The 26,159-nt window shown below is 52.7% G+C and overlaps 1 protein-coding gene across 1 annotated transcript in view; it reads right to left on the bottom strand.

The window, feature by feature from the left end:
* GPSM1 (G protein signaling modulator 1) overlaps nt 1–25,855 on the bottom strand; it is a 62,159-nt gene extending 36,304 nt beyond the window's left edge. Inside the window, exons 1-7 of the mRNA XM_032200459.1 lie at nt 25,789–25,855; nt 5,445–5,666; nt 5,005–5,140; nt 4,618–4,760; nt 2,936–3,059; nt 1,654–1,769; nt 1,218–1,373 (exon numbers count right to left, since the gene is read on the bottom strand). Coding sequence (XP_032056350.1) covers nt 1,218–1,373; nt 1,654–1,769; nt 2,936–3,059; nt 4,618–4,760; nt 5,005–5,140; nt 5,445–5,666; nt 25,789–25,847 — 956 coding nt within the window. The 5' untranslated portion in view covers nt 25,848–25,855. The remainder of the gene's footprint in view (nt 1–1,217; nt 1,374–1,653; nt 1,770–2,935; nt 3,060–4,617; nt 4,761–5,004; nt 5,141–5,444; nt 5,667–25,788) is intronic.
* Between the last annotated feature and the right edge of the window lie 304 nt (nt 25,856–26,159).

The following is a 26,159-nucleotide window of genomic DNA, read 5'->3' as shown; positions in this document are numbered from 1 at the left end:
GGGGATGAGCAAGAGCCTCAGAAACGGGCCTGTACCCACAGCAGCAAACGGCTAAGCCGTGTAGCACAGACCCAGAACGGTCTGACTTTATTTGTGAGCACCAGACTGAGAGCAGAAGTGAGAGCTCCCATCGAGCCTCCACCTCACACAGCAAGGATTCTCCTCCAGAGACACACAGTGCATCAAGAGGGCCAGCAACATCCAGCCTGCTACTCCATAACAGCCCAGAGCTAAATTAGCAGGAATGTAGCAAGGAGAAAACACTCTGGGGACACAATATTTTCCTGATATATACCAGCAGGTCACCCAGGATGCACACACAGACTGCATGCAGCAGCCAAGCAAGCATTGACCTATTTCCACCAGACCTCCAGGGCACAGCTTCTTGTTTTCAGACGCTAGTGAAAGCAGGCAAATGTGAAACCTGCCCCGGGCAGCCCCAGCCCCTGAACACAGCCAACCTGCACCAGCCCCACAGGTGCCTCTGGAGCAGATTTCAGCACCTGCTTGCAGAAGCAGGCAGAGACCTAGCGCTCAGAGCCTGCTTAGCTCTGCAAACGTGCAGATGTGGGGGGTGAGGGGATAAAAAAAGCACATGGGGGCGCAGGGGGAGGTTCAGCGTGACTGCAACTCCCTTTTCAGAGGTTTGGGCGGGTTGATCAGCATTTAAACATTTTTCTTGTCACCCAGTTCAATACCTTCTGCTCATGGGGTGTGTTCCCAGAAATGCAGGAGCCCACAGGCCTGCACCCCCACAGCATGATTCACCCTTGGGTGGGATTGTACCTTCCCAGAGCAGTTAATGCCCTGACAGTGCCACGGAGCTCACATTTTAATGCCTCTGCTCCATCTAGTGGAGGATACCCGGCTTCCCAAAAGCCAGCAGCAGCAACGCTGAACAAGTGGGCTGCAAAGTCACTTAATGAGCTCCTGGGAGGCTCCAGCAGTATCCAGATAGAGAAATCTCTCTCAGCCCAGACAGACATAGCTTAAAGGGCATGATCCCCAGGTTTCAATGACATGATAAAGGCCTCACTCATATTACTTTTCTGACTCACAACTGGACTAAGGCCTGGGTCCTGAGAGATTTCTGAAGGCTTTCAAGAATATGTGTTGCTGCTCTTTAGTGCTGGAGGTGGAGAACAACAAATCCACAGGGAAGGATTGGTGCTCTGAGCCCACCAGAGCAAAGATGCCACCCCGAGGCACTCTCTTACCTGTCTCCCAGCTCCTGTGCTATCACCAGGTGTTTTAGATGGTACTCAATTGCTCTTTCATAGTCTTGAAGCAGTGTGTACGTGTTTCCAAGACTGTAGCAAGCCTGGGCTTCTACTGCTTGGTCTTTGAGTTGCCTGGAGAGCTGGAGTGTTTTCCTGCATGGAAAGGCAGAGATGAACAGACCTGATCATTGCAGGGCACCTCCATAAAGCAACAGGAAAGTCCCAGCCTTGGTGTGCACTGCGCTGGGGTTTATGCCTGCTACAGACTGCAGGCTGGCTGGCAGGTGGCAGCATCACTTGCCACCGCTGAGCACCACACAGGCAATTTGCCACCAGGACCCTTGTCATGTTCCCCTGAGCCTGTGAATTCACTGCAATAGGTGGGAATTTCCAGGGAACATCTGCCCGAGTCTGCAATAACCCCAGCACTTACTTGTAGTACTCAGCAGAGATGTCAAACCTCCCGAGGAAGATGTGCGCATTGCCCAGGTTGCTGTACGCCCTCCGCTCGGCTGCCTTGTCCCCAAACTCCTTGGCAATAGCGAGGCGCTGCAGGAGACACAGACAGTGAGTACAGGCTGGCTGCTGCCAGGTTTCTGGCACACAACAACTCTTCTGGGAGATTAACTTCTTGTTTTGCAAAGTTCACGTCCAGCAAGGTAAGGGTGCTCATGCCTATCGGGGCTAGATGCAGCTCTCTATTTTTTGTACTTCAGCATCAGGAAGGACCTTTGGAAAAGTGGGAGTAGAGCTGTATCCTCTCCACTCCTACTCCAGCCTGGTCAGTACACATCTGTTCAGCTGAAGTGCAAAAGGAGCTGCGTGTACTTCAGCTGAATCAACAGGAGAGTGGAGAGCTCGAGGTCAGGGGAAGGGATACGGATATCTACAGACTGTAACAACCAGGAGCATGAGCACGTCTGTCACAGAATGAACACACACACACACATTTATGAACTGCACCTCACCTTCTGCACTGCAGCTGCTCCCCAGGTCCCTGTCCCTGCTGTACCTCCATCCTGCCTCTTCCCAAATTCCCCACCCCTCACTTTGCAGCACCTGCTCCCTGCTCACTGGCATTGCATAATTTTCCTGCCCCTTCTGAGTGCCTTCTCCAAAATGACTGCAGGCTGCTGCCCCCAGGCCTTCTCACACAAACAGAAGAGCTGTAACAGCACCTGACATCCCAAGGTGCTCAACACCCTCTGCTTTGAGGAAACCAGTGCAGACTCCAAACTAGAAACCAAATTGCATTTGAACTGGGGCTGGGACTGTGTCATCTCGCCCCTCTGTAAAGCTTTGCAGAAAGTAGCTATGTTCTACAAACAACAATTATTCCTGATCAGCAGCTCTTTCAGCAGCTTAATTAAATTCATGGCTTGCATTTATTAAAATTTAGACTGACACAAATTAAGCACAGAAAAGCCTTGCTAGGCCCAGCTGCAGTTTGCCCTTAGAAATCTCCTTTGGTTTCCAAGCCAACAGCACCCTTCCCTCAAGTCGCTCATTAAGCACTGATGAGGAAGGCAGGAAGGTGCTGCTCAGCAGGAGCTGGCACAGCACAGCACGGGCAGGATCTGGAGCACACACAGAAGGGAGTAAAACAGTCAGGGGGGTAAAACACCTCCCAGTATTTCCTGGGAGGTGGTGAGAAGAAAGAAAGGCTGCTCCCTACCGGGTACCCAGCCCCAGAAGAAGCCAAAGCAGTTCCCTACCTCCTTGTGGAAGGCGATGGCTTCAGTGAAGTTGCCCAGTAAGTACTGGGTGTTGCCAAGGTTGCCGTAAGCACGGCCCTGTGCAGCTCTGTCCCCCAGCTCCTTTACCAGGGACAGGTTCCTCCTGAAAGAAATCAGTGCTAGATTCTTTACAAGGACAGAGATTATCCCCAAGTTTTTCCCTGCCCTGCTAGAGATAGGGACAAGATCCACACTACCATGCCAGTGCTCTTCCCTGCACTTCTCTACACGTTTTTCCTCCCCTTTTCATGTAGAGCACACATGGGGAAGCACAGAGCTCCCAGCTGGCACAAATGTAATCACCAGCTATGCAACATTCATCGTTCTTTGGGAAAAGGCCAGTGAGCTATAGATAGGCACCATCATATCCTCAGATGTGAGGAGACCAATGTAAGATCCTGACGCTCCCTCCAGATAATAAAAAGACTACTTTAAAAAGCTTCATTATTGGAATAAAACTCCAAGATAAGAGAAGAAAAGCATTAGCATGAAAGCAAGTCTGGCAACAGCCTTCCTGTGTGGGCCACCAGTGGGAACTTTGCGACTGTTTAGGAAAGGGAAGGATGTTAGAGCAGGATGAGCTGCAGATCCATCAAAAGGATAACCAGGACTTCAGGGAAAAGCCTCTTCCCCTGGGGGAAGGAGCAGCTCTGCTGTGGCTCCAGCAACGCTGATGCACAGGAATACATTTTCATCAAGGCCAGCAGAGAGCAGCAGGGGCTCCAGGAGCTAATAGTTCACCTTCCAAATATAGCTCTGAGAAGGAACAGGCTATTGAACTTTGGTGCGTGATCATACTTCAAAATATAAAGACTTTTATTAAGGCAATATCAGGATGAATTTCAGCTCTAATTTTATAAAAGCGTGCGGTCCCTCTCTTGCCTTCCTTGAGACAAATTTGATACCATACCTTGGCCTCCCAGGGGCGGGGGAATATTGATATTGTTGATAACATCTTCTCAAGAATGATTTTTTGCACGCTAAGAGGGGAACAGACAGCTGCACGCAGCTTTGGCCTGAGAGAGGCAATTCTGGCGCAGCTTTGCCCCTGTAAATGATATAATTTCCACATCTCTGCTTGTTCGCACGCAGCAGCTCCTGCCAGAGTACCAAACTGCCCTGTGCCCATGGCTCTTGGCTTACAGATGAACATGCTGAAAGTAACAGTGGCTTGCACGCTTTCATAAGTTACACCTGGTCAGATGAACAACAGAGCGTGCAGGCTCCTAACCTTCCTGGGTTGCAAAATCAAATGCACTGGCTCATACTGTCAAAATAACATGATCCAGAGCATGGGATTTATACCTCTCCTGCCCGTTTACTACTAATACCCAGATCCCCAGCATTATCCTATTTTACACATTCGCTCTGCGTGGTGGAGGAATAACAAAGCAGGAATTAAAGAAACGCAGAGTCTTAAGGGAAAACTGAGCTGCTTCATTATAGGAAGCAAAGGGGTTTTACAATTTCAGATTCTTCAAATACACAAACTAACTGTACGCAATTAATTTTTAGAGATGCAGACAGCCTTTTGCTGAAGGCTCCACAAGTGAACCGTACAAGTGCACTCAGCTCTAATAAAGGTGCACCTGCGTGCATTTTACCAGTCACTGATGACTGTTCCCTGCAGGACAAAGGGGTGGCCGAGCTTCAATACTTACTCGTAATATTCTGAAGCTTTCTGTAGAGTCTCCTTGACGTCTTGTGGCAGGTAGCCTGGGTCTTGGGCCATGTTCCAAGATAAATGCTTTCCCTTTGCATGGTAAACGTTTCCTATATTATAGAGCGCTCTGGCTTCACCCACCTGAAAGGAGCAAGAAGGGGTGTTACACTTCCCATCCCTGTAGAGAGACAGACAGCCAAAGCCAGGAAGCCCACGTTTTCCTTCCCCACCACCACTACCACACAGCTGTTACTGTCAGTAAGGGAGAGTTTGACACTTCACCTCCTCCCAGAGCCCACCTCTACCCTTTCACATTTTCTGGCTTGCAGATGGATCAATTTTCAAGGTAGGAAATATTTCCTGTTGGATGCCATGCAGCAATTACCTTGTCTCCCTGCTCCTGGGAAATGTCCAAATGTCTCTGGCAGCAAACAACAGCTTCGTCAAACTGCCCGAGTATTTTCAGTGTGTTCCCGAGGTTGCCACTTGCCTTGGCTTCTCCAATGCGGTCCCCAATGGTTCTACAAGAAGGCCAAAGAGAGGGAAAGAGGTATTAAAAAGCTCACAGACTTTTATTCCTTAACTGTTGGAGGCAAAATTCAAGTGACAGCGAGCCAAGCACTGCACAGGACAGACAGACACCCCATCTAGCTGTTCCCAGCCCATTCTCATTTCCTCTGAGTTCTCACACAGGAGGGTCACCCCAAGCCCCAGAGCTGGTTTTGGATGCTCATTTCTAGGGCAGGGTCCTTAAGTTGGGCTCAGACCCCACAGAACTTCCCTTTGCTCAGTCTGATCAGAATGAAGCACTGCCAGCACGCTTACCTGGCCAGCGTAAGGTCGTGCTTATGGTACTCCAGGGCCTTGGAGTACTCCTTTAGGTAGAAATAAGCATTGCCCAGCTGGCTGTAGATGGCACTGAGAGTCTTCAGGTCCTCCGTCCCCACCTGCACCGCTGCTTCGAAGAAGGCTGCCCCTGCTTTGAAGTCCCCTGCCTTGCACAAGCGCTCTCCTTCCAGGGCCAGCTCCAGGCAGGAGGCCTCCATTCTGCAAAAGCAAGACGGCGATTTTAGAGGCGTCAGGCTGCAGCCACACGACGGTTAAAGAGATCCTTCAGCGTGTATCTGAAATGACTGCACCTGGAAAAGCTATCAGTGCAGTGCACGTCTGCACCTCCAGAGGCACAGCGAGCAGCCTGAGCCCAAAGCCCAGCCAGACTTCAGCGTCTACCATCAACATTTGCAGGAACTACCACGGTATTTAGGAATAAGTCATTTTCTGAGTGATGCCCACAGCAAGTCAAACCGTGCGTGGCTCCAGCAGACCAGCTTCTAAATCACCAGGCTGATTTTGTTCATTTTGGCTCTACCTTTTGGGCAGCGGGAAGGGAAATATCAGAGAGCAGAAGACCCTCTACGGACAAGGCCCACAACCATAGGGACTGAACAACTACTGAGCCTGCTTCCCTGGCAGCTGCCCTCCCTCTAGAAGGGGCCAAGTCCATGAACACCCAGGCTGGGGCTCTGCCTGCCCTTCCCAATCCTCCCTCGGGGCAGCCACTGCTTCCCCTGGGCTCCAAGGGGCCATATAACACCTTGGGGCCGTGCAGCCAGTCGCTTGCGTGCATGGGACAGGAGCACCCAGATTTACACTGCCAGTGGCCACCGGCAGCCTCTGGGCTACTGGTGGGACCTGGGAGAAGAAACTCGTGCCTCCTGGCTCTCCCATCACGCGCCTGCAACCCTCAGCGTGGCACGGCATCTGTTTTTCTTCGAGGTGGCTCGCAGCGCAGCAGCCACAGACCCGAGCCGTTCGTGCCTGTGCCATTTCCCTGGGGTAACAGAGAGGGTAGCCAAGTTGCAGCACGTTTTTATTGGATACCAGAGAAAAGCCTGGGCTGTGCAGAATTTCTTGGCGGAGCAGCTTCCAGCGCTCCGCGTCTGCTTTCCATTAACTCCCCGTCTGTCACTTTTTCCACCGGCGCTCTGCACGTTGGCCTGCAGGCGAGCTGTTCCCCCTCGCATTTCTCAACGCCTTCGGCAGCGGCGCACGCCGTGCTGCTGGCACAAAGCTCTGCGAGCCAGGGGGGGAGCAGCAACGCCACCTCAAGGGAAAAATGCTCCACCAAGCCCTAAGTCACAGCCGGCACCGTAAGATTGCAGAGCCATGCGTCCATCAGCTCTCAGAAGGGACAGAGCACGCCTTGGAAAGCGTTTGGAAACGTCTTGCCTGTTGCAAAGTCGGCCCCTCCGCGAGGTGGATGGACACAGCGTGTTCCTGCTCCTCCATGCAGCGCGTTCCCCTTTGCTCTTTTCTGCTTCATGTATTTTAAAACGTCAAACCCAGAGAGGTCAGAGGCAGGCAGCTGCTCACAAAAATTACAGCTCACTTGTCCAGAGGCAGAAAGCAAGGGTCAGACAGAAGATGACAAACATCCAAAGGAGGATTTTATCCTGCTCTTGCAGTGAAAGAGCACTGCAGGAAGCTCAATCACAGTACACAGCCCAGGAGAACGATGTGTCCACCCTCGCTGCCCCGATGTCTCCTGCAGCAGTTTCCCCTTTAGCCCTTGAAGATGCCTCCCCCAGAGCCACCCTTGCAACCACCCCAGCTCTCTCCCCAAGGACCCAACCTGCTGCCATGCACCCCTCGCACACAGGGACTTTGGGGCAGAGCTCCTCCTGCTCCAGGACCCTGCTCCAGCATCTTCTGCCCAAGTCAGCAGCACCTTCACCCTGCAAGAAGGCTGCTGGAAGTGCCTGTGCATCAGGCCCTGCCTTGACTCCCCTTAGATACAGGAAAAAGCGAAGCGTTGATGGTTTAAACTAAAAATATTCAACTCCTCTCTACTGATCCTCTTGCCAGGCCACACGAAAACGAACAAGAACCAGCTTCTGCTACAGTGAGTTGAATTAGAGGGGCCCGTCTGGGGATCGCACCAAACTCCCAGCAGTTTAAGGAGCTTCTGTGGCCTGCAGATCATCAGAGCAGACACCTGGTGTCATCAGCAGGCATTGACAGGCACCTGCCGATGTTTCCCAAATGGCTGAAAGAAGGTTTGGGCCTGGAGAAAGACAGAGAACAGCTTATACTGAAATCAGCACAACTAAGTTCAAGAAACTGAGCAGAGATGAGTCTTGAAAGGACTTGAAACGGGGGAATGAGCTGCTATCATGGGGACTAATGTTGGGGTCCAGTTAAAAGACTGCAGACAGAGAAGCACATTTTGTATAATTCCACATTTCAACAAAGTTCTTCCCAATAACCAGGTTCTCCTTAAGAGCCTGAGTTCACCAGCTGTAAACAGCCTAAAACTGCACTGAGCTCAGTTTGCCCGATTCACAGCATCGCAGCCACGTACAGACCAAATTTTTAACGCGATCTGGATAGCAATGGTCACACAAAGAGCCTCACGGCAATACAGCCCGGCCATGTGCTCGAGGGTCAGCATCTTGTTCTGACTACCTTTTACCAGTGGAAGTGTCACCAGAAGTGAAGCTCCTGCACTGACACACGCACACACACGCGTGCACTCCGCGGGGCTCCCCCCGTCACCGCTCCGGCACAGCGCGGTGACACGGCCCCAGCGCACACAGCCTGGAACCAAAATCCGTTTGTCCTTGGCCAGGCTGCTCTGCAGAGCATCTGACTTACCCGATTAACATCACGGCTCAGCCCGGGACCTGAGCAAGCAAGGGGAGGGGAGAGGCTTTTTCCCTGCGTCACCCTCAGCCGAGCCTCCGCTGTCATGAGGAGGGACGAGAGCTGGGGACAGGAGTTATAACTGGAAACACAACCCACTCGTAAAACCTGCCTGCCCTTCCCATATCCTCAGGGAAGCACCTTTACGTGCAGTTCAGTCACCACAGGCTTAGCAGTGCTCAGAAACATCACGAGAGGCAGAGGAGGCAGCTCAAGGTTCAGCAACACACACAAGCACACCAAATCACTCCACGCACAACAGCTGCTCGTGGCTACAGCTCAGCTGTCTGTAGGAAAAGACAAACAGGGCAATTTGGGCAGGAAGAAGACAGGAATCCACCGAATAAGCGAGCCAAATTGAACCGATCTTGCCAGACCCTGGCAAAGGAAAGCTGTGAGCAGAGCCAGCCTCGAGTCAGAGCCCTGCTTCCTCCCACAGGAAGCGCCTGAGCCCTCTCCTACCTCTTCTTCTGCAGGTTGCGCATTTTCTGAACGTACACCCACAGCTCCAAGCCCACGGGCAGAAGGAAGCAGCGGGGCTGAGGTCTGCTAGGCACGATTTTGCAGACAGCTCTTGCCGTTAAGTTCACAGGTGAGACCTGGGGTTTGGAAGATGCTGACGGCATCTTCATGTTTGGACGACGCGCGCTGCTCTCCAGTTTTCACTCCATCCACTTGGGCAGCATCACCAGTAAGCTGCTGGAATCCTGCATTTATATGAGACGCTTCTTTTTCTCCCCTGTATGCTGCCTGTGAAAGGGAAAGGGAAAAAGGAGCGCTGCTTTTATTTCAAAAGACCTGCAGAAAGCACTGTCCTCTTCCCTCTAAGAAATCCTTCATCATCTGTTGCTTTCAGGTACCAGAGAAGTGAGTCCACACCTAAAACTCCAGAAACAAGTGTCTTGGCTTATTCACATATTTTCAGCACTTCCCAAAGAAGAAAAAGGGCTCTGGGTGAGTCCACAAGATGGTCGAGGTCAAAGGCATGCATCTCCCTCCTTTCTGAATCGATCTCTTCCCAAAGCTCTTTGCCTCTGTGGTCGCAGCGGCTGCTCCTGCTGGTGCCTCCTTGGCTGCTGTCGTGAGACGCCTCTCCTCGTCAGGAAAAAAGCTCAGGGCTGCTCCAGAGCAGCTTTGTCTTTGGCCAGAAGCACACATTCACTTGACAGACCCCAAAGAAGCTCTGCAAAGTCCACAAACGATCCAAGCAGTTCCTGCTTGTCCCCAGTCTGCGAGAGGCAGACGCACGGAGCACGCGCCTGCCCGCTGAACCAAAGCCTCCCAAAGCCTCCCAACCTGGGCAGGCACAGCCTTCTGTCCCCCCCACCCCACCCAAGGTATTAAATTTCTCTTCTGCTGACACACAGGCAACACGCCTGGGCCTGCACCACCTCAGCAAGCACTTCTGCTCACGCCTTAATACCAGGAAAGAGGATTCCCTCCCTCCTGAGCCAGCAAATCGCTGCCGACAGGCTGAAGGTGCTGGGCTCGGCCATATGGCATGGCTCAGAAGGGACGCTGCAGGACACGAGCTGCTTTTCTTACTTCCACAGCCACAACGCCGAAGCTTGAAAATGCAATTCCCCCACCACACAACCTCGCGGCTAACAGCGCTGTGTGTGTCCCCAGCTGGGGGTTTGAGCAAAGACATTGGAGAGAAAAATAGAAGGAAAATATAGCTTGCTTGGAGCAGCTCCTGCTCATAAGCATTGCCCTCAGTCTGTGCAAACCACCCATGCAGATCTGCACGTTGCTGCAGCCAGGCAGGACTTCCAGGCTTTGGCAGGATTCACAGACAGTCTCCAGGCCCACCACAGGCAGCCAGGAGGCTCTGACATCCCCCTGAGGTGCACAGGTCCCAGACCACAACAGAAGCACGCCAAGCAGAGTAAAAAGGTTTGTGTGAATGCACGGAGAGGACAGACCTCGTCAAACCTAGCCAGGTGAAAATAAAGTGTTAAAGATACCAGTTGTAACGCAAGGATTGATTAAAAGCAGCAAGAGGCCAAAGATAAGCCTCATGTTTGGCCACAGACGAGTTAGGCAATCTGCACAGCGTTCTGCCAGGGGAAGGAGTGAATGGCATCATGCTGGAGGAGGACTCGGCCCCCATCAAGGCGACAGCTGCGAATTTCACAGATGGGAGCGGGTGCTGCTGCCGACACACGCTGGAGGGTGACCCCGCGCCGTGCGGGGACAATGCAGCACACACAGGGCCACCCTGCCTCCTCCTTCACGTCTTCTTTGAAGGATAACCGTGATCTGAAGGCAGAAGGAGCCGAGACGACCAGGAAGGGCTGGTATTGCCTTAACGACGAGATTTCTCAGGGTCATTCATCACTGTCAGACAGCAGCTAATGACGGCGCGTAGCACGATTGCCTTGTGGCTGCCTTGGAAGCTACTGAAAGAATTAGAGAGCAAAAAATGTGCCTTTACAAAAGGTGCACAGCTGAGACACAAGGACTCTTATGCAGCAAATATTTTCAAGCAACACAGCAATAAGGAGAAGGGAGCAAGGGTCCCAGGAGTGCTGGGGATGCTGAGAACACTGCCAAGAAAGAAACAAAGCAAATGGCACGGGGTGTTATCAGTGCTATTAACAACAATCACTGTGACTGCTGTCAAAACAGCACTATATATAGGACTTCTGTGATGATACAGGTCCCCAGAGGGGAAACACTACTCAGAGCACGGGTTTAAAGGCTTGGAGCTACAGTTTGACCTCCCAATGCCCTGCTTCCCCCAAATCTTTGCATCTCCCTTGCCAAGCATTCCAAGAAAACAACACTGCATGGGCAGCATCACATTCACCCCCTCCCTGCTAGCTTAAAAAACACCACTGCACATTTCTTTTAGCCATTCTGGAGGATCACCAGCTGCTGCAGACCCGAAGCTCAGGGCTGCTGCTGCAGCCACGTCCCAGCCCTCGGGTCTGTGCCTCGGCCCCACGTCCGCCCCAGGCTGCACAGGGGCGGAAAACGGGGAAACCACAGAGCGATCGGCAGCTCAACGCTCCTCGCTCACACCTCCTCATCACACACTTGGACCGTCTTGCTCACAGAAACACGCAGGCATCCATATACTTACTGCTGCCTGAAAAACATTTGTTCAAGCTGGAGCTCCTGGGAGGGCCAGGATGAAGTGATTTTCACCGCAGTCTTGATAAAGGCATGAAACGAGAGAATCCAGAGGGGAGAACTACGGGGTGTTCTGGAAGCTGCTGGGCCTGCGTGCTGGCTCCACATCTCCTCTTCCACTCGCTGATGGTAGCGTCAGTGCTCAACAGTACTCATTTCAGTTAATTGCTATCTACCATTAGCTGCAGAGTACTTACAAGGGATTCAATTCCACTGCATATTTGCTAATAAATACCAAATGACAGCGAGGAAGACAGCTGTATTTAGTTGCATTTACCCTCTTATTAGCAGAGCTGAATACAACCCCATTTCAAGTCATAATGGCTCCGACAAGCTGCGTCATTGTCAGAAATTCAAATTCAAACTTCTGTTGCCTGCTTAAAAGCAGAAGTCAGCCAGCGTTCCCCTGCTCACACAGCTCCCCAGGGATTACGTGTAGGGTCTTGTGCAGCCAAGGCCATGTGGAATGACTTCCTCTGGGGCTTGGGTTCATAGGGACGGTGAGACCTGAAAGCACGTGGGATTTATTTGCTGTTTTAATAGCATTTTGTGAAGCATTTATTGATGCTGAACTTGTACGTGTAGAGACATTTTGATCAAAGGACTGCAAAAATAGTTACCATTGTGCCTTCATAAAATATTACCCGTTTTGTGCAAAAGGAAGCCAAAATCCAGCAAGGAACTTGCCCACAGTAAGTCAGTTGTAGAGGACGGACAGGAACCCAAAAATTAAGGTTACCGTTAAGGTGTAAATGTCAGTTTCAGCTCATCCTGTTTAACAGTTTCACTTGATATCCAGATTCAAAGCACTTAAACTAGATGTAAAAACTTCCCAGGATCTAGGAAAATGAAGATTAAGGAGATACCATTTTGGGGAACAATTCATTAAAGCATGTTCTGACTCCCAACCTGAACAAATCCAGGGAAACATGAACTGATCAAGATGCCTCAGAAGATGGACTGTACAAGAGAACTCGCTTTCAAGAAGTGAGAATGAATCCTTCTCATCCTGCTAAATCCTTCAAACGAACTCACTGATTTCAGCACAAGGAAAAACTTCCTGAGTTTTGCAATAGCATTCTGCTCGCTGGTACGCTGCTGGGGCCCTCAATGAAATTAATCCATCACGCAGCAGTGAAACAACACTCCTGGGATGATTTCACCAGAAGTGAAGTGCTATTTCCCTCAGTCACTTCCAGAAACCAGAGGGCAACAGAGGACGCGCAGCCTGAATGGCTTTTCATTACAGCGTTACTTTGGCAGCCAGGTCACACACACATCCTCTCGCTGAAGTGTGTGCTCTGATTTAAATCCGCACCGCTCCTGCTACAACACACCCGGAGTTACAATCACGATGTGCGTCAGGAAAACAAATTTGTTTACAAGCAGTTGACTCACCAGCAGCCATACACCGAAGGCAGCTGACCAGCTCGATACCGTTTTTCTGGTGCTATTCACCTCCTTTCACCCACCAGCATATGGGGCACATTCACACCAGCTTTGTTACTGAAAACGGATGGATTCTGGTTCGTGGGGGCTATTTTTTTCTAATTCTGAAGCACTGCCCAGCCACACACGTAATTCCTGGACCCCCCTGGCAGCAGGGCCAGGCTCGAGCCCACAGGGCTCCAGCTCACAGAGCCCCAGCTCACAGAGCCCCAGCTGCACGGGCTGAGGGGCCTTCAGAGACTTCCTATCCTCCACAACCAGACAACTTTTCTGAAGCTTTCTGAAGCCAAGGAAATCAGGCTGGTTTCCCCAGAAACGCAGAGGCCACGGGCCCAAGTCCTTCCTCAGCCTGAGCTGCCTGGAACCCCCCTCAGCTGCAGCCCCCCTTCTCCTTCCTCCCTCCAGCTGCCAATTTCTCCTGCCTCAGAGCACCGACCGTGGCAGGAAAACAACTGCACAGTGATGAGATGCTGCCAAGTCCCAGCAAGGGCAGGAACACGGCATGGTTAACCCCTGCCTGACAAAAGAAGCCCCCTCTGCCTGCTGCCCCAGCTGCCCCCATGCAGAAGGCCTCATCCTGAACCTGCCCCGCGTCCACCCAGCTCCAGCACCCACGGGCTTCATGCCCTCACTGCCCTGCTCCTGCCCATGGACCCAAGGCAGGACAAACCATCATGGTGCAGGGCACAAGGCAACAGTAATGAAGTTCACACCACAGTTTTCCCACTGGTTCCTCAACACCTTACAGCCGAGCTGGTGCTGTTCCCTTCCTGGCTCGTCTGCTTCCCTCAGCCCCCAGCCAAGCATTTTGCACCTTTGGGATCCTCCTGAAGGCAGGCACTGCTGGTGCCACACTCCTGGGCCACCCAGGCATCAAACCAGGGAGGTGCTGAGCGATCACAGCTCACTGAGAGGCCTCAGAGCACCGCTCACACTTGAAAGGGGCCTGGATGTGCTCTCAGCAGCAGGAACAGCAGGAGCCAGACCCTCCCTTTATGATCTGCAGAGCTCACTGAGAAGCCATCAGCAGGAACAGAGGGATCAAGGCCATGAATTCAAACAGGCGACAATTCCTTTTTTCAGACTCCCCCAGGTAAAGGCAACGAAGAGGGTAACACCAGGCCAGAGCACCCCAGCAGGACAGATCTTCCTTGGCCGGGGTGCAGCAGAGCAGGATGCACCAATTCTACGCTGCTCCTCTGCAGCTGTTTCATGCTCCAAGGGCTGTTGAAAGCACTGTCAAGATCCCCCTGAAAATTTCTGGGGCGCTGAATATTCAAAGCTAACCCAGACACATGTACACTTAGAGAGCTGCCTTGCAAACTCAATGCTCAGGCATAGGATGCTGCTGCTCGCCCTGGCAGTTTCACAGCCCCAGGGCACCCCTCTGGATTTCCTAAACACAATGTTCCACACGTCTGAAAAGCCAGGAAACTGAGGTCCCCTGAGAGCTCAGATATCAGCCAGGAGAGCTGCACAGCCCTTGCCAGCATCTCTAGACAGTTTGTGCAGCTCCTCTGTGCAAACCCAGACTCTGCACAACAGCAGCAAGAGTGCTTTTGGGTTCTTCGTGACATTATAGAGAATCTGTGTGCGCCATCAGATTAATCTGTGAGCCCATAAATCAGAGTGTGGCAGGATTCCCAGGCGGCCAGGCAGTTCACATGCAAGGTGAGAATCATGCTCTGCTCATCTGAGAACAGACCCACTGTCTAGCACCATGTGGCATAGCATGCCAGGCGTCTGCTGGCTCTGTGGGAAGCCCTGGAGCTCCAGCATCCTGCAAGCTGGTTTCCCTCCTTCCAGAGGATCATACTGCTTAGTCCTCCGCTGCATTTTCCAGAATTCTCAGCACTTCTGTCCTGGCGTGGCTTTGCAGATAACACCTACCCCAGGAATGCTTGGATCCACCACAACAAACATCTGCACGGACCAAGCATACGGAGACAAGTCCCTGCTCATCCCCAGACACGGCACCGCATGAGGTTTTGCTCCAACATGGTGATATCAGTGTGTAAATCCCATGTGAACAGCAGGCAAGTATGCCTCACTGTGTGAGCCAGCCTCAGAGCAAAGCACGGTACGTCTCTGCAGCTGTGGTATAGACTCTGGTACTGTTCCCTCACAGCAGGAATTTGTATAAAGAGTTTGTTTCTTGGAAAGTCTCCCAGGATATGGCAAGAACATTATTACTTTCCCTAGTAATTTTCCCATTGCTAGCACAAAATCATGTGTTAGTCCACACAATGATTTGGTTTTTAAGCAAACTGCAAAAATTATGAGCAAAGACAAAAAGATGATGTCCTTTTTATGTTCCTTGGAATTGAGCCTTGGGTAAGAGGAAGAAAAGGACGAAGCATCATATTTAAAATAAATAGTTATATTTTTAAGGTTTTATTTCTATGCCAAAAAGCCTTTTCTGTTATCCTCTAGAGTAAAAGACTGCAGCACATCCAACTGCAGTGAAGTACCCAAGACTCCTCCAAAGCTCAGCACCTCTCTCCCATCCTAACACGACCCCTGTTGCACCACAGCAGCTGCTCTCCCACCCCTAGGGTGCTGGGTTGGGTTCTGGACCAGGGAGAAGACACCAAATAACCCAAGCCCTCTAACAAGGACAGCTCTCAGACTACACCAGGCCCAGTACAAGCAGCATTGCCATGCAATCGTGCATCCTGCCCAGGGATGCTTGATTTTGGCCACAGCACAGCCAGCGACACTGCCAGGAGCTCGCAGCAAGACTGCCGGGGGTCTGTGTGCTGCCCTGGCAGCAGCTCTGGCTGCTCCATCACTGAAGAAGAATCCAAGTTAGAGGAGGTTTATTGAAGGGTAAACCACCGGTGATGTTCTTGAGAAAACCAGCTCAGAGCAGGAGCAGCTCCGCAGCTTACCGGGATGCTCTGTCGTTGCTGCAGCCAGCCACAGAGCCGTACCTCCCCCTTCCAAACCAAGCTTCCTAAGGCCACGTTCTTCATCGTTTTAACTTCCAGTTCCTTTTTCTCCCTCCCTCATGTTTCTTTCACACCCTCACCTTCCCTGCTGCCGCACAGTACACCCAGCACAGCATTCGTTACCATGCACATAGGAAGGATGAAGCCATAAGTTTAATGTTCTGCCATTACTACCTGCTGACAGAAGCCCACAGCTGAGACAGAATGAGAAACAGGCAGAGACCTCCCCATGGACCTGTTTTAGGTTTAGGATGGCTCCTCGTTGTAACCTGGCAGGTGCCATAAGGGCTGTGCAAAGCGCAGGCTGTGCTGTGGCACTGGAAGAATTCACTGCTCCCTCTCCCCACTGCTGCTGAAGGAGGAACGAAGATAGCACCAGGGTTACACACACGCCCAAAGCTAGGGAGCTCATTCTATGCTGACTCCTGAATAATGCACGTCTTCAGAAAAATCTCTGCTCCTGCACGGAGACAGCTTCATCTTCCAGGGAAATGCAGACAGGGCACGCCAGCAGGCTGCGCTGAGAGACGCGCTTCAGGAGCACAGACAGCAGCAACAGGGAGGGCGAGACAGGCGACGAGACAGCTCCTTACCTCAACCCGAGACAGCTCCTCACCGTAACCCGTCAGGCCCTGGAGGCTGCTGGCACACGGGAACACCACCGCTTTCCCCCAGCGTTTGTGTGCTGGAGGAGCCGGCCTGTTTTAACGCAGGGCACTACGGAACGGCCGCATTCGTGCTGTACAACAGCCTCCAAGAGCCTTTCAGGAGCAGTTACATCCTCCAACACACATGGCTTTAATTGGTAATTCACTTTTTTAAAAATTCCAGTCACATGTTTGGAGCTGTTACTTTTCTCTCCCATGTGTATATATATATATATTTACGTCTCCTGTCTCTGTGCCACGTTAGCCTCAGGCAACCAGCTCTGGGAAGGAGCCGACAGCCTCGACAGATGACTCAGTTCTCGCTTGGAGCCAGGACTGTGCAGCTTCTCCTTCCTCCCCTTCCCAAGGCTGCTGGCAGTGCAGACGACCCAGCCCTCAGCAGATGGGCTCTCCCCTCGGAGCACAGAGCTCCTCCAGGCACACCTGGGGCCTGATCCTGCTTCTGCAGACCTGAAAGGACTCCCTGACGTCCCACGGACCAGGTCCCTCAGAAACAGATCTCTACCCCAGCAGAACATCAAGTGTTCAGTGCAGGAGAGCCGTGGACAGGTCATGCAACAGCTTTTTTTTTGCTCCTCATCCTTGCGACACCACCTTTGGCTTCACATTTGGGTGCTGGGACCAGCCCCAGTCACAGACAACAGGGACAGAGAGCCCAAGGCAGAGGATGCCAGCAGCATGTGGCCCTGACGATGCTTCCCCCAGGCAGCAGCCCCTCCAGCACACCAGGACCCCTCCGTGCAGGGCTGCTATCAGACATCCCCACAGGTTTCATGGGTTTGCTTTTCCCAGCACCCATCGTTCCCCCAACCCTGCAAAGCTCTGAGAGCCAGGGGCATGGCTGAGGACGACTTTCTGCCAGAAACACTAACACCAAAAAATAATTTTACTGAAGGAAACGCATTTTGCTGAGCGAGTTTTCATTTTCCTCCAGAACAGCAGAGGAAAAACTGGGTATTTGAAACTGTTTCACTCAAGCACGCAATCGAAGCTCCCTGTCGAGCACAACCTCGGAGCCGGGGGTATTTGATGGCACGCTCACACTGCTCACAGTCCCAGGGGTGCACTTGAAAGGGATGGACGCAGATAACGTGACAGCCTCCCTTTCTCCAGTGCCCTTACCCAGCAAAGGATCAAACCGCACGCTTCAATCACCTCTTTCCTGCTGGCAGCTCCCTGGATCACAGCCCTAATGGAAGCAGCTGATGCAGGAGCTGGCCAGGGGCTGCAGCCTTAAAATTCTGGCCGCAGTGAACTCGTCTGTTTTATTAGTTAAATAGGCAGGGGCTCAGACACTCAGTGGGACAAGCAGGCCAGGAAACGCCTCGAGGCACACACGGGACTCTCACAATTCCAGGACGTTCATCTGCATTTAACGTGGAAGTCCCTTTTCACTCGCCCTGAGCTCCCTAAGCAAGCTGCTCCTCCCGGAAACCAGAGGGACTTTTTGTCAGAAAGGGAAGAGAACCACACTTTGCTTACGATGCTTGAGATTTCCATTCATTTAGTCACTGGGGGTTTGTATTTCTGCTTTCATGCTGCAGAAAGCTTGGCCAGTAAACAAGCCGGAGCCGATGGCCTCTGTGTTTTGCGGCAGGATACAGCCCCCAGTCCCTTCCCTCGGTACAGATCTCGGTACAGAAAGGGGTTGATTTCTGGCACAGCGTGAGCTGTGATAACTTTACAGGAACCCAGGGAGAGCACAGGAGGGACAGGACCCTTCCCAGAGCACCAGCAGCTGGTGCCCATCCCAGCAGCTGTATTTCTCTCTCCACCTTCCACAACATCCCAAAGACAAGCTCCATGCAGCCGGGGCGCCCAGGAACCCCGCTCAGTTCCTGTGTGATTTAACCCACAGCTGATTTTCTGGCAGGGGACATTTTTCTCTTACTGATTCTCTTTTAAAATTACCTGCTCTCTTTGCGCTGGCGAGACAGATAACCCCACAGAAGCACAGGTCCCCGAGCACTCCAGCAGCTCAGGGCTGTTCCCCTGCCTTCTCCCAGCTGATGCCTGGTTGCCCTGAGAGCCCAAATCCAGACCTCCCGGCCACCTAGGCTGCTCCTTTCCTCTCCCCAGCCCGTGGGTTGCAGCAGCCCCACCACATCTGCGGGGCACACCTTGCAAACAGGCAGAGCCTGGGCTTCAATTCCCCAGCTGCTGAATTTCTGAACAACATCTCGCTCCCTCCCGCATTAAGCAGAACAGTAGCACCATTGTAATGTCGTGCGTGTGAGTGCTGTGCCTGCACAGCTCCCTAAAACAAACCCAAGGTCTCCAGCTCCCAGCTAACCTCATTGATGTGGGTACGGAAGCACCGAAGGGAAGCAGTGGGAGTCAGGACGCTCAGTTCCCAGCTCTGCCACCTATATTTGCTTTCACCCCGAAGGATGTCCAACTTCTCACCCTTGAAAACAGGAACAGCATTTCCCAGCAAGGCTGCAATAAAACACGAATGTTCACTAAGCACTCGGCGCCTGGAAGGGATGTAACCCTTCGAGGATCCGCTCGGGTACAGCAGCGTGGGACGTTCGGCAGCACCGTAACACAAACCACGAATAACAGTAATTAGCAAATAGCCACGGAGAGATGAATATTAATCAACATCTTCCAGCTCTCCTCAGGCACAAACGGAGGCTCCACGGATGAGGTTGTTCTTTGGGCACTCCAACTTGGCAGCATAGCTCACAGGACAGCAGCCCGGATACTCGAAGAGCAGACAAAGCCCAGCGGTCAGCAAAAACCTCAGGGGTGTTGAGGACACTAAGGGAACGTATTCTGATGGAGCAGCAAAGCAAACCCCGCAGTTTTACCTGTAAACACGCACAGCAAACCCCTCCACTCTACCTGGAATTGGCACAGGTTTATTTTTTAATCTATGCATGGGGAAACCCCACTGCACGCACACGCAGGCCGCTCGCCTGTCCCAGCTGTGCACAAGCACCAGGGAGGCAGCAAATCAAGTAATTACCCCAGGTCTCATCACAGATCAGCAGCAGGAGCCGTGTCCACAGAGAGCTCAGCACAGCACCCAGGAAGGGAGCTCAGGGGCGATGCTTTGCCCAGGCACCAGCCCCCTCGGCAGCTGGAGCACGGGAGGGGAGCGGAGCTGGGTCCCCAGGGCAGTGGAGGAGCCCGGCACGGCGCATGTTCAGGGCTGCTTCCCAGGGGCATAACGCAGCCGGCATTTTCTGCAGCTCAGGGAGCAAACCGCACAGATCGGCTGACGGCACGAAGTTTTATCCATACGTTTTTCAAAGCAGCTTCCAAGGCAGAACAGCTGCTTTCGGGTGGAGCCAGGGCTCAACGTGAAATGGCTCCTACACCGAGGTATGTCAGTGGTATGCACGCAGATTAAGGAAACGGCCTTAAAATGGGGGAAATGCCGTTCTCCTGCAGCATCTGGAGCAGAGGTGCGTGTACAACAAAGCCCCAGAGAAGAGCCACACAGTGAACCGGGCTGCTCCAGAGGAATGCAAAGAGCAAGAGGAGAGCACAAAGGGAGACAAGACAATCAGATGGCTGAAATCCCTGCGGGTGTAGCAGCTGCACACACCTCCTGGCTCACAGCAGAAGATGAAGCTTCTTGAGATTACGAATGATGTAGCTGAGAGTCAGAAAGCAAAGGCCTGTGGTCCCAGTGCCTGTCTTCCTTGGACAAAATCCTGAAAGAAAACTAGGAATGGAAGACTTGAGCTATTTATTTCTACCCTGACAGTAGCAATCAGATAGTAGCACTGCCTACCACGTAATTCATTCAGGTTTTGTGCTATTGCTCCAGTGTCTGTGGCTTTGCTCCTTGACAGGATCTTTTTATTTCAGTGAAAATAAGGAAAAACAATTGGATATTGATGAGACACCTCAGCACATGCTTCCTCCCCCGTTTCCAGGCTTGTGTGGGACACAGATCAGCCAGGCACAAGCAGTATCAGGCCACGACATCAGTTTGGAGTTTGACTACCCATGTGGAGGGCTCAGTGCCATGCCTCAAATATTTATCTTAGGAAGAGCCCACATTGGCCCCGTTCCTGGAGGTGAGCCAAGGCCCTCACTACCATCATGCCCCCACTGGCCCTGCCATTCCACCCCAGCAGACACCAGTTAAGCAGCATTGCAGCACAGCTCCCTCATTTACTATCGCCCTTGAAACTGCATTGTAATGATAAATTTTCACTTCCTTCCCTAGGTAGTTGCACAACGCTGCCAGGCATTGCTCAGCCAGCAGCTGTGCCTCCCTCCCACCTCCTCAGCAGGGTGTCCCCTGCCTTACACTGCCAGCTCACGGTGCTGGACGACAGATGTGGCCTCTGCAGGTAGCCTGCCAACAGGATTCCTCCTCCTTTCTTCAGCTTTCAGCAGGAGAAGGGAAAAAAAATCCTGCTTCCACCACTTGAATTCTCAGCCAGTTAGAAAAATTGGCTCCCTCAAGTAATGTTTAATTAAGAGTATCCTAAAGGAGAGCGCAGCTCGGTGAATGGAAAGCTCTCCCACTGACGATATATAAATAGCCCAGGCCCAGAATAAAAGCCCCACTTTGTGGTCGGGCTCTGCAGCCCGCAAGCCCAAGTGCTGTTTGTGTTGCACGGCTTCGGTCGGCGTGTTTGGGAACAGGGAAGTGGCTTCGGGTTCTGGGAGCTGGGCTGGCCCCTCAGTGACACACGGCTGGCCTAGGAGGAGGGAGACAAAGGACACTCGAGCAGCAATTTGGAGACAGAGCTGTTCTTACAGCAGAACAGCATTAGGAGTTAAATACAACAGCCCCGACTTGAAGAAATGTGCTGCTGGTGGCTCCTCGCAGCGTAAGGCCTGACAGCTCAGACTCGCTCTTCAGGCAAGGCTGAATGCAAGCCTGGACATCTCCAGAAGTGCAAAAACACAAAAGGGCAAAAAAGCAGCTACACCAGCACAAAGAGATGCAGTTTATGTTCTCTGATCAGCCAGCTCTGCTGGAGCGGAGGCAAGGCAGCAGGGAGCATGAGAGCACAGGCTGCGAGGCTTCAGACATGCCCCTGTTTGCTCTAGGGAGAGCACAAACTGCACATAGCTACGGTGCACTAACAAAGCTGTTTTGTGTAAGATCAGGAATAAATCCAGTGTCTGGGACCTTCTCATCACTGACCTGGAGAAGGGGAATGCAAACCGAGCTGCGCAGCCAGCTCCCGTCTCCTTCGCCCAGATATTTCTGGTCTCCCATCGCAGCCGAGTCTCTGCTGTCGTCACCAGAGCAGTCGTGGTTCAGAGGAATACCCACAAAGGATTTTTTTTTAAATCACTCTAACAACAAATAGTTCTCTCAGCCTTCATAAAGGGTTCTCATCCTTTGGTGCAGTAGGCACCACTTCCCTCAATTACCTCACAAACAATAGGCAGCAGATCCCCAGTTAGTTACGTCCACCAGGAAAGCAGAAATTAATTACACCCGAGATGATTTTCATAAGCAGGCAGTGGTGCAGGTGCCACCCAAAGCTCTGACCAGCCCCGGATCCCGCAGGAGCCAGAGCAGGACTCCCTCATTAGATAAGCAAATCGCAGCACCTGGGCACTGCGACCCACCTGCAACCTGGTGGCAAGGAGCTGTGAGCACCATGGGCCCCAAGGACCTTCACCATCATTATGACTCCTCCAGCCTCGTGCTTACAGCCGGGGCAGCGCCGCTCACTCTTCCTGCAGCATCCCAGGGTGAAAGGGTCAAAGGCTGCCTCCCTTCAAACCCACACCCAGGCCCTGGGGTGGCCAAATAAAGTGGAAATGTTCCTCTGTTGGCTAGAAGAGGCTTCACAGGGTGTCAAGGCAAGAAGCACAGGGTCTGGTGTGCAAGTCAGCTAGCACAGCATGGGGAAGAGCAGCTCAGCATCCTGACTTGTATGTGCACACACATAAGATTAACTCCCCTGAGACAATCGGTTGTATTGCAGCAGCACCTAGAGGTCAGAAGACAAAGACCGTGCCGTGCTAGGCACTGCACACATATCAGGTACCTCCCCTTCCCAAAACACAGGTGAGGAGTTCTCTTTCCCTATGTCCCACAAGGTGAAACGTGGGAGAATCGAATGGGATGCTCAAGGCCCAGAGACAACCTGCGTAAACCCAGACACCAACTCCCAGCCCAAGGTTTGCTCTGGGATGAGCACACCGCTCACAAACGCTGGACCTACGAGCAAGTTGTTCAAAACAGTTCCAAAGAGATCCCAACAAAACCACTACTGCACACTAAGCTACGAGGGAATTTTTGCCCAGGTCACCTATTGCACAGCACAGCTATTTTAGAAATGTTTGTCCTGTTTTGTTTGTTTGCCTCTGTTTAAGAACATCCCTCTGACAAAATCAGACCAACTGCACAGGCCTACAGAAGAAAAATCGCTGTTTTAGAAAAAATAAATAAATAAATAAAAAATCTCAAATGTAATAAGCAGTTTCAAGATGGATCTACAAACTCAAGGGACAAGAAAGGGCCATTCCCAGCATCCTGGTACTGCAAAGCACCACATTTTCACTGATGCACCAACTCATCCCCACTCCACAAAACCCCATCCAGTCACACCAGTCACACCACTGCTGTTCTGGTGGGTTGCCCATGTTCTGGGCCATGAGCACAGCAGCCTTTGGGCCATGGGCATGCAGCCACAGCAGCTGACACCTCCGGCAGGCACCCAGGTGCTCAGCCAGCCACCAGCACAGGGCACGATCCCTCTCCTAAGCCCCACTACTTCCACCACCAACTTCCAGGGGCTGCAGTAGCTGCTGCCAGCAGCACAGACCTGCAGCGAGTCCACCCGAGCCCCTTCCCTGTCCTACAGGACAAGCAAACCCTCCTCTCCCCTGCCATGCCCTCCTCCTGTGGGCCAACAGCCCTCCTACCTTCATGCTCAGAGGATTTCCAGCAGGGCACAAAGCTCTTTGTCACCACACTGCTGCTCCAACCCAGCCCAAGTTTAAAGAGAGCCAGTAATTATCAGCAGAAGGCTTATTCGTGTGAACATTCAGGAAAATTCCCAACAAATGCCAGAAGTCACACTGCCAGCGGTGCTAATTTTTATCTCTGTGGGTAGGCAGACAGAAAATATTTGTCTTCTTTTTAAGAGGTGGTATTCAATTGTATCTTAAAAGAAAACAATGCACAAGTTTTTTTTTTTTCTTCTGAATGAACAGAACACAACATTGCTTTTAGTATTACATCAAGGCTGTTCTTCTAAAGTTGTGAAAGTTACTGAGAACTAGCACCCAGAAAGCAACTGGAGGATCCCAGGGTGTTGATTCCTTGGACACCCATGCAAAGCCAACAGGAACTGTTCCAGAGCAAAGTCCATCCCTGTGGTGGAGTTTTTCCCACAATTTGCCTTGTAAACACAGGTTTATCCTGCCTTAACCCCGTGCCGAGTTATGCCCTCTCTTGCTGCCTTCACCAGCAGAAAGCTGACAAGTCCCCCATCTCAGTTTCCTAGCAGAACAGGAGAAAGTCACCATCTCTAGAAAGATCCCCGGTGCTCTCAGAGAGCTCTCTAATTGCCCGGCGCACATTCAGGTCAGGTACCCACTGAAGTGACATTAATGAGTGAGATGGAGACTGTTTACAACACAATCAAGAGAAGTTCGTAAACATGACAGCAGCCAGCAGCTCCCCTGAACGCAGCACCGAAAGAGAACGGAGCGAGGGAAGAAAAGGGGAGGCCTGGGGGGACACTTAGGGAAGGAGGAACGAACGAAGCAAGTTTTTATCTCAGTTTTCACGTTCCTAGGGAATCATCTGATGGGCTCGGTGCTGGCCACTTCCCACCCCTTTGAGGCCAGCCAGCACAAAAAGGCGAGCAAGACTCTCTACGACACAGAGAAGAGGAGGACACCTGCTGCCAGCAGGCCCCAAATGCTCCCATTTCACTGCACGCTTCTCTCCAGCCCAGCCTTCTTCCTCTCTCAGCCCCCCTGCCCACACAGGGGCCCACGGCAGGTCTTACACCAGAGTTACTGCTCCGATGGAAAATAAATACACACGGAGAAAGACTTCGATACTGTTTGATAGTAGTCATCATAGCTTTACTACTTCAGAGGCACCCGAGCTTCTGTCACCCAGGGCTTAGAGTCACCTACTCCGAGCTAGAAACTTCTACAGGGCAATGCCAGTGAAGTTACAGAGAAACTTCCAGAGTTACAGCCCCAGTTAGCAGCACAGGAGAGGCGGACAGGCTCCCCTGGCACACGCTTCCAAGGCCTGCAGAGCACTGCAGGAGCTGCCCAGACCAAGTCACATTTCCCACTGCTCCTCTGCACGGCTGGTAGTGCTGCCTGTGGTGCAGGACAGGCCCACAGGGGGGTACACAGCCCCCAACCAGGATTTCCATCCCCAAACGACAAGTCGATTCCCCAAAAAGTTTTCAAGAAGGAAAAAAAAAAAAAAAGAACAAAAAAGATCAAGCCTGATCAAAAGCCAGTGCATTTCCCTGCAGCTCCTGGGGCAGGCAGACCAGTGGCTGTAACCGCATTGACTTTTCATTTCCCCAGGAACTGATATACCAGAAAGCACCTGTTTTCCTAACAAACCAATGCTTGGAAGGAGACATCCTATTAATTGCCATTCTAATAACTGCAAAGCAGAGAAAATGAATTGATGGCAAACTACTATCTTGCATATAGCACGAGTATCCCCCTCCCATGCAAACACTGCGTTACCCCCACTTGTGACTACTAGAGGAGAAAGAAAACACAACGAGGCTATAACAGGATGAACAACGCTCCAAGCAGTACTGCTGGGCCTCAAATCACCTCCTGCTCAGACTTTTTGATTTTTTGACCTGGACGAAAAGGAGAGCCAAGCCCCGGTGTTTGCACAAAGCCCAGAGAGCCCGAAGCTCTTTTCCCCAGCCTCGCACAAACCCGTGTAGCGCCCAGTTTTAAAGCTGAGCCTTGAAGTCTCTGCAGTGCGACTGAGAAGCCTCCCATGCAAACGCCCAGCACGGGCGAGGGCTCAGCATCCTCAGCACCCATGGCTCCGGGCTGCAAACCCCGGCACCCCCCCAGCATCCTCAGCCCCTTCCCGGTCCCGGGCACCGGGCGAGAGCCGCCCCACGGAGGGAGGGGGGGGGAGCGCCACGTCCCGGTGTCTTTCCCCCCGATCCACCCGGGTGCAGCAGCCCTCTCCCTCCCGGGGGGAGCCTCCCACCCTTCCCCTCCCCGGCGGGGGGCTGCGGGGTCGCGGGGAGGCTCCGGGGGGCGGCGGGCAGGGACCGATCGTGCCGGGGCCCCGCTCCCCGGTTCGGCCCCGCTCACCTCGAGTAGAGCCGGCGGGCGGCGGAGCCCGGGCTGTCGGTAGCGGGCAGCAACGCCATGGGACCGGCACCGGTACCGGCACCGGTACCAGCACCGGCCCCGGCCCCGCAGCAGCAGCCCGGGACCGGGCACCGGAGTATGGCAGCAGCGGGAAGTGATGCGCCGAGCAAAGAAACTCGCGGGCAGGCCCCTCCTCCGGCTGATGTCAGCCCCGGGCGGGCAGCGGCCCTTCCTCCTCCTCCTCCTCCTCCTCCTCCTCCTCCGGCCCGGCCGCGGGGCTCCCCGCTGCCGCCGCCCCGGAGCGGAGCAGCACCCCTGGGTGCCCTCGCCCTGGGTGCCCGCTCACCCCCGGTGCCCACGTCGAGGTGCAG

The sequence above is a fragment of the Aythya fuligula genome, chromosome 19 (genome assembly GCF_009819795.1).
Source record: "Aythya fuligula isolate bAytFul2 chromosome 19, bAytFul2.pri, whole genome shotgun sequence".
NCBI classification, from domain to species: domain Eukaryota; kingdom Metazoa; phylum Chordata; class Aves; order Anseriformes; family Anatidae; genus Aythya; species Aythya fuligula.
Note: the sequence above shows the minus strand (reverse complement) of the source record. Positions and strands in the feature narration are given on the sequence as shown.